This window comes from Homalodisca vitripennis, unplaced genomic scaffold (assembly GCF_021130785.1).
Source record: "Homalodisca vitripennis isolate AUS2020 unplaced genomic scaffold, UT_GWSS_2.1 ScUCBcl_12752;HRSCAF=22637, whole genome shotgun sequence".
NCBI lineage: Eukaryota > Metazoa > Arthropoda > Insecta > Hemiptera > Cicadellidae > Homalodisca > Homalodisca vitripennis.
In genome coordinates, this window is record NW_025788867.1 from 478 (window position 1) to 8,884 (window position 8,407).

At 40.1% G+C, this 8,407-nt stretch overlaps 1 protein-coding gene across 1 annotated transcript; it reads right to left on the minus strand.

The window, feature by feature from the left end:
- Window positions 1–1,393: 1,393 nt before the first annotated feature.
- LOC124375041 lies at window positions 1,394–3,128 on the minus strand. Its single transcript, XM_046833166.1, has 2 exons — window positions 2,986–3,128; window positions 1,394–2,541 (listed from the first exon to the last, which is right to left on the minus strand). The coding sequence occupies exons 1-2, from the start codon at window positions 3,115–3,117 to the stop codon at window positions 1,414–1,416; spliced, it is 1,260 nt and encodes a 419-aa protein (XP_046689122.1). The 5' UTR covers window positions 3,118–3,128; the 3' UTR covers window positions 1,394–1,413.
- Between the last annotated feature and the right edge of the window lie 5,279 nt (window positions 3,129–8,407).

The window sequence follows — 8,407 nt, forward strand, 5'->3', positions numbered from 1 at the left end:
ATTTAACATGTGTAGAGTTTTCATTGTAGAAGTAAACTATAGAGAGGTATGTTGAGCTTTAATTATACTTCATAAAAGAAATTTTTTTAACATTATGACATCCAAATTACTGTGATACACCCCATCTGTTCGAAGTCCATTTTTGATGATGGCAGGATTGTGAAGGAAACAGGATTTTTCCAGACAGTTGCCATCATTCAGTGATACAACAAATAAGTAACACTACGTTTCGAGATCTGCAATCTGGTTTCTTCCTGAGGTGAATACCTAACCTAACACGTAACTAAAATCTTGGTTTAAATAAACAAATCATACCAGAGCGTTGTGACATCCATAAGTCCAGGAATTACAACAACCATGTTGTGTGCCAAATCCATGAAGACTAACTCTAAAACCTGTACTTTATAATAACAAAACACTAATAGGTCTGCACTCACTCACCATATACTACCATATTGAATTGTGTTATGTAATTCAGTTATGATAATTTGAGTTTTGTCATTATTTGTATATTTCAACATCTCTTTCATTAAACACTTTATTCCAATTTTAATGTTGAAATTTTTATCAATACTTTTCTTACAAACAGTATCAGTTTTTTTTATGTTCAGCTTACTTTTTTCTGAGAACTGCTAAATAAAACACTAATTTTGTATGTGAAAGATTCATAAAAATGTTGTCTATATCGTGCCTTTCCTGTCAGATCTCAGGTTGATGCCTGTTATAGTTTGCCTAAAACTACTCAAAAGAATGTCTAATATAGCAACAGAGTCTTTATCATTACTGATATGATGACATTAAAATCACCAAAAAACAAATTATATTTATTTTTCAACGATTTATATTTGTGTACATTCCATTAATTATTACTATAGTTATTAACCAATCGCTATAACGTTTTTGTTACACTTTGTATATGAAAACCCAAAATTACCAATTTTCCTAAGCCTCTGTTTTCTCATTAATACAGCATCAGCCATTTTTTGGCAGTCTCCAAAAGGGTAACTTTCCGCTTATGTTATAACCATTTTTTAGAGTATCAAATAAGAATAGTAATAATACTCTTAAACGGCTGGCAAACTTACAATTTTTAATATTATTATCATTTAACATATACTGTGGGGAGGGGGAGGAGGTGCTCCTGTACCCCAGCTTGACTGCAGATATGGAAAATTTCTAGTGGTAACCTCCCTCCCCCATTAGGTCATCCTAGATACTCCTAAGAGAATGGTAAGTGAATTATCAGGATATTACTAAACTCAAAACATACACATAAAATATCTAAATTTAAGATTAAAAGTTATCTGCACTTATTTTTTGTATTATGAACAATTAATATACTTTAAAAATGTTTTGAAGTGATGAAAAACTTTATTTCAAAGCACTATAATTCAAGAATCTTTACAAACCTTTTCAACTTCTGGACTTGGCAGCTCCATGACAACAGGTAATTGATTCATAATCAATTGACTCATAATCTTCTTCCTCAGCTTTCTTTTCCCTTCTTTTCCACATTTTCCGCAGGAAACTCAGTCTTTTCTTGACCGTTGCTTTCCTTTCTAGTGTTCCTCCCTCCTCTGTATCTTGCTTGTTTTCCAGGAACCTACTCAAGATGGAATTTGATCTTTTCTTGTTTGTCTTTCTACCAGAACTGCTTTGAGCGTCTCCAGACATCAACTGTGACATTCTCTGTTCCCTGCCAATCACTTCCATTCTCTCAGAGGCATCATAGTATGTTGATCCGATACTTCGATCCAAAGTTTGCATATTCTCACAGCTTGAGGACTGCCTCCTAATTTTATGCTTGTTGGTCAAGTCTGTATCACTTTTCGCTCCTTTACTTCCATGTAACTGAGGATTCAGCCTTTTGTTTTCAAAATAATTCTGATCATTCTCAGCCGAACCATTGATTTTACAAGTGCTACCACCACTACCATTTTTGAGCTCAGAGCTTCCATAAATCGCACAACCATCTAGAACAATTTTGATATTTCCAATCTTTTGCTCCTTCACGAGTTCACTGTTTTTACAGTCCACATCTTCTAAATTCAACTCGATCTTGATGGAGTTTGATAGTTTGCTTTCCTTACTTCCACCCAAAATTGCTCTCTCTGACTCGATAGAATTCCGCACTGTGCGATGTCTGCCGACGAGCTCTTGTGACTTCAGTGTATCTTCATTGATATGCACACTGTCACGAAGCTCCTGCATGCTCTGACATTTCTCGTTCGAGTGTGCCAAGGAGAGCTGCTGTGTACGGGTGCTGACAGGTATAGACGTGTCACTAAATGCGATCTTGCTGAGGCGTACAGAGCTGCGGTGAGGCACAGGTCTCCGCAGTTGAGTACGACTGTCTGACAGCACCCTCCGCAACATGCAACGCTCTGAGGAACTCTGCCCGATGTTGGAGCTGTGAGACGAGGAGGTGGATGTTTCATAACTGCCAGATTGTTTAGGGATTGCTCCATCATCATTGGGGGCTGAAGAATAAGAAGGGCACCTGAAGCTCTTTATTCTTTCAATTAAATTTTCGTGGTGATCCTGGAAATAAGACAAGCATTAGTTCATTTATTAAAGATGAGATATACTGTATATTAAATGACGATTATCTAACAGGTTAGAGTACTACTTTGAGTCAGTAGTATTGGCATAACATCAGTGGTGTTTATTGTTAAGGGTTCAACAGCTTCTTCTTAAACTCATGTCATTGTCTGGTTTAAGAGACTTGAAACTCGTACAAAATTTCCTTTTGGTCCAAGGGAGAACCCTATTAATTTAAGACTATATGGTTAAACGTCAGTAAAGTTGTAAGTAACTTCAAACAAAAATTATGTTTTACATTTTGTTTTGTTTTGTTGGATCCTTCAATGTTCTGCTACCTAATGGTTTATTTCGTTTATACAGTTTTTCTATTAAGGTTTTTCGATTCCCTACCTTAACCTGAATATTATCTAAATAATTTACTGTGACCAATGAGAATACAACCTGGCTGGAGTAGCGGAAATGCATGACAGGCCTTGCACTGAACGTGTTGGCAGTACCAGGTAGAGCCATTGCATCTATCAGAGACTGTAACCACTGTTCATGGTCCAATCGGTTACCTGCCCTCTGTAACATATTATAGAAAACACACATTCAGTGAAACCTTCTACATGTAAAACGTTTTATTCACTTGAAATCTATGGTGTTATGGCAACGGTTTGGAAAATCAATATCAATAATATATAAATGGAAACAGGATGTTTCCGGATGTTTTTCCATCGTTCAGTGAGACAGTAAAATCAGCAGAACTAAGTTTCGAGATCTACAATCTGATCTCTTCTTCAGGTGAAAGATGTCCAAAAAAAATCCTGTTTCCTTCACGATCCTTGCTTTGTCTAAAACAAACTGCAAACAAAGAAATAAAATGTGACTTGGCAAACTTTTTTTTCTTTTTTTCTCTTAGGACAAGAAGCTTATAAATTTCACTTAGTCCTATAAGAACCTTTGCGCTGTTTCCGGAGTGACAGGATATTCAGGATGGTTAAGGTTAGGGAGTAGGGGCCGCCTCCAATTGAGATCCATGAAGAAGAATTAGGGCACTACATCTCAAAGTCATGTTTCCCTGGAAGAAGGGGAGGCCAGCTCTGAACCAGCCTCTCCAGTTAAAATAGGCAGGGGTGGCATACCCTTGGTGAGGTTAGCAAGAACCTCTGAGGTTAGGGAACATACCCCAACAACTCCAACAGTCATCTCTCACAGTAGACTAGACCTGTCGAATTGCCCATGAACCCCAGAATCTCGACATATGCGGTTAGTGATGTGCCGCTACTGGACATCCATAAGGTTGCCCAGATTGAAGTGACACATCGGTTTTTGCTGTGCCCAGTGGTGGGTTCAACTGGAAGGTATAAACCAGCCAGAAGTGATCCCTGCTGGGTAAGACTTGGCAGACTTACAAATACATGATAAACAACATTTCATTTCAAGTACTACCACACAGATTCATCTTAAACTGTTTGGTATATGTTGTAATGGTTGTAATGTGAGTATAATCATTTCCTTTTATTGATTGCTTAGTGAAGCCTATAACTCAAGGGGTTAGAAAAATTTCATTTATGTCTTTGTCTGTCAGTTTGTATGACATCTGGAAAACAAACTGACCTATAGATTTTTTGTTTGTTATTGACGATGGAAGGTTTGAAAGGATAACAGGAGGGCTTTGGACATTTGCCATTGTTAAGGTTATAAAATGTATAATATGTGTTATACCTTTTATAACCTTAACGATGGTCAAATGTCCTAAAACCCTGACCTATAAATTTGAAATTTGCATGATGCTTCATTCCTAGGCAACACTGAGTTCGATGATGTTGCATGTCACTCCGTGAGATTTGGCTGAACGTTAGTGAACATTTTCACATTGATCTTATGGGTAACCATGACGGCAACGAGAAAATAGCAGAACAAAATAAACTTTTAAACTAGCTAGATGTACAATCATATGAGATATTGACATGTAAATATAATCTACATGTAGCTTATTTTCACAGTAAAAAAAAAAATAATAGACTGGAAAGTCTATGTTTTACAGTAGTGACAAGATTTGATTTCAGCACACTCTGTCTTCAGTAGCGTAGCCAGAAATTTCGTTCGGGGGGGGTCCGAAACCGGGGGATCCGGGGGACGTGTTGTGTGTTATTTGCCAATGAATTCACTGGTAAAAGGTAAATACAAAAAATATGGGCTTTAGTAACTACGCCTTATAGAAAGTGGAAAGATGAAATAGGCAAATTCAACTCTCACAGCAACTCTAGTACCACAAATTTTCTTGTATAGCTACAGAAACTTTACAAAGTTCGATTCTGGCCGAGTATAAGGCATCAAAGTGATGTTGGATTCACTGGATAAGAAAGAAAAAGAACAAAACAGAGCTTCACTCAAGCGTATAATTGACACAACTATATTCAGTGGAAAAAGTGAAATACCCCTTCGGGGACATTGGGCCACTGACGGCCGAAAACCCTTTGGAAAAGGAGGGCAATTTTCGAGCGTTGCTCTGGTACAGATCAAACTAACGGTCGGAAAATGCACCGGAAAAACTCTACTGATTAGAAGTTCGACTACTTTGGATTTCACTGACTGAGGTATTTATGAATGAGTTATAATGGCGATTTTTTTTGTATCATTACACTGTAGACGAGTATATAATTATCGGGAAAAATATAAAAAAATCACTTTTGGTCGGAATTAAAATACACCTGAAAAACTCTAATGATTAGAACTTCAACTACTTCGGGATTCAGTTATTGAGGTAAACGTGGTATTTTTGATTGAGTGAGGACGACGATTTTTTTGTTACCATTAAACTGCACTCGACTACCTATATAAGTATCGACAAAAAATCACTTCCAGTCGGTAAATACCGAAGAAAAGCTCTCTACAGATTCAAGTTTTGACGATTTTGGATTTCACTGGTTGAGTGGTTGAGGTAAAAGTGGTACTTATAATTTTGTTAGGACATTGACTTTAGGTATTAATTCAACGCCGACTAATAAATATATAATTATAGAAAAAAAAACAAAAATAATCACTTCCGATCGGAATATAGCCTACTAAGGGAAAAATGAAATAATACCTCAGTCAGTGAAATCCAAAGTAGTTGGAACTTGTTATCAGTAGAGCTTTTCAAGTGTATTTTCCGACCGAAAGTGATTTTTTATATTTTTTCGATAATTATATACACGTCTACAGTTTAATGACACTAAAAATCAACTTCGTGACTTAATTCTAAGCAGCCATTTTACGTCCCCAAGACGAATTTGAACGAAGTGGTCGCTAATTTAAACTGTCCAAGTCCAAGTCGGGTCGCTAGGATGGCCTCTGGGCGCTCCTCCTGGTCTGTGGGCAGTATCTGAGCAGTTGAGCTCAATGACTTGCCTGTCAACTGGAACAATTTGCTCCTGCGCAGTCTAGCAGCTGGTCGGTGTGCCACTGAGGGCCACTGCTTCATTGAAGAGTCGGGTGAGGGCGGTCAGCTGTGCAGCTATTTCGGCCAAAACGGCTTGTAGGCTGCGCTGGGCGGCTGCTTCTGCTGCTACATCAGCTGCTGGCGCCTCCATTTGTTGCGGCGGAGTGGCTGGTGTAGGTGGCCACTTTATTTTCTGCCTGGGAGTCGCCCTGGGCCTCTGTGTGACCGGAAGGTCAGCCACAGATGCCGGCGGGCGAGGAAGTCGGTTGGCAGGGTTCCGGGGTTTCCTCCGGCGCTTCTTCTTCTGAGGCATGTCGTCCTCAGCTTCACTCTCCGATACGGAGTCCGCTGGTGACTCGTCCCGCGCTAGTCGCTTGGGCGGCTGGGCCGTTAGTCGCCTCACCGCTGGTTTGGTTAGCCGGTACTTGCGGCCTAACTGGACAGCTGCCGCTCTGGCCTCCTTGTAGGCTGGACACCACGATAGTTGGCGTTGTGATCGCCGCCACAGTTGCAGCAGTGACCCTTCTCCGTCGAGACTTTGGGGCAGTTCATCTTCAGATGGTTTTCCCCGCAGCGGACGCATTTTCTCGGCCTCCCGCAGTTGCCGGAGCCGTGGCCAAAACCTTGGCACCGGTAGCACTGCGGCGGGCCGACCGGCTTCTTGTAGACAGTGACTGAGACCCTGACATGGAGCAGGCTTGTCACGTTGTAGATTTGGCTAGCCCGCTTGGTGTCAGGGTTCTCTCGCTCACTGTCCCTGGTCAGCGTGATCACCCAGCTCCTGGTAGGTCCCCTGGCTGTCCGAAGTCGTGCAACCTCGTTGATGGCGAAGCCCTCGTCAGTTAAGACAACGAAGAGCCCCCACATCATCGGTGTCGGGCAGTCCGCTGGTCACAACCTTAAGCGATCTTTCACGCCCAAGGTTGTGAGTGTAGAAGGGCAGCTTCTTGGAACATACGTACCGCTAAACTGCCCTGAAGTCCTCCACGGTGGTCACATTCAAGCGATAGTGAGCACGGCGGAATGTTGTCGTCAGGCCGTCCCGCGCCAACCCCTCCAACTTCTTGGCGTGGGTAGGCCAGTCCGGAACACTGTCCAGGAACAGCAAGGATATCCTGGGCGTAGAAACCGAAGCCGTAGGTTGGTCAGATGTCGCAGTAGCAGAGGTGACGTTGTGGCCTTTAAAAAGCCCTTTGCTGGAGCAGCGACCTTCTTAGGCGCCGAGCTGGCAGGTGGAGAGCTAGGCCTCTTAGCTTTCTGCCCGGCGCTCCCAAAGGAACGCTGTCCCATCTTCTTGAAGATGTCACTCATATTGTTCCAGGAATTGTTGACACAACGAGCGCTGGAGGTCGAATGTTCGCCGTGTTACAATTTAGGTTACTTTGCGACGTCACGTGACCGCGCTCTATAGCGATACCGTGATTACACTACACTATCCGAAAGGCCGAGCCCAAAAGTATCGTTTGATTTAAACGAAAGGACAATTATATTTTTAACAACGGTCACTTTAATCAATTAAATCAATCAATTTAATGTTTGTAGACAAGAGTAAATGATAACTCTCCTTTTTTCTCCTGCTCCATGCTTTATTTTTTAATATGTCTTAAAATTTCGGGGGGGGTCCGGACCCCCTGGACCCCCCCTTCGCTACGCCACTGTCTGTCTTGTACTACCTTCCCTACCTTATCGGAACTATTGTTATCTAAACACTGCTGTGAAACCAAACTTAATTAAGAAAAATGTAAATGTATCATGTGGCAAGATATCTTGAGAAATATTTCATCTGTAGATTTTTAATTTTACATGAAACTTAATTTCTACAAGAATGAGTTATATGATGGTCCAACCATGGAATTTGGTTGTGCATCATGGTTGTAAGAGAGTTGTAAAAATGTATTTTCTATTATTTGATGTCTGACTGCCTATCTGTCCACAGGACATCTTGAGAATGAAATGAGCTACAGACTTGAAATTTTGCACACAGTAAAGTCTGTTACAAGACGGATGATGTGGCGAGCTCATACTTTGTATAAGATGGTTAATGAAGTTAAAAATAAACTAAAAAAAACATCTAATTTTGATCTGCCACGAGGTACAATAAATTGACATGCTAGATGATTATGAAAAGAATTCTATTGTACACTAATTAGGTCCACGTAACTCATATCACTCTTGTATTTATACCCATCAATTTTATAAAATATATTCACTTTATTAAATTTGGAGTAATTTGGTTTCTTTTACAAAATTTGTAATTAGTAACAAAAGATTATATAAAGTTTTAAATACTGTTGAGCAATTCAAATTTGCATAGTAATCACATTTTTTATTGTATTTGAGGAAATCTACAGCAAAAGTCATGTTCATTATATAACCCCACTTGTGATCACATCCTTACAGGAAAAATCAAAGATATCTTATCAGAAAACAAGAAAATTACAAACAGAGATTTGTGAT

Coding starts and splice junctions, on each gene's coding strand:
- LOC124375041 (XM_046833166.1), bottom strand. CDS start 3,117: ATGTTACAGAGGGCAGGTAACCGATTGGACCATGAACAGTGGTTACAG. Junction 2,542..2,985: donor ATTTCCGCTACTCCAGCCAG/GTTGTATTCTCA, acceptor TCTTATTTCCAG/GATCACCACGAAAATTTAAT.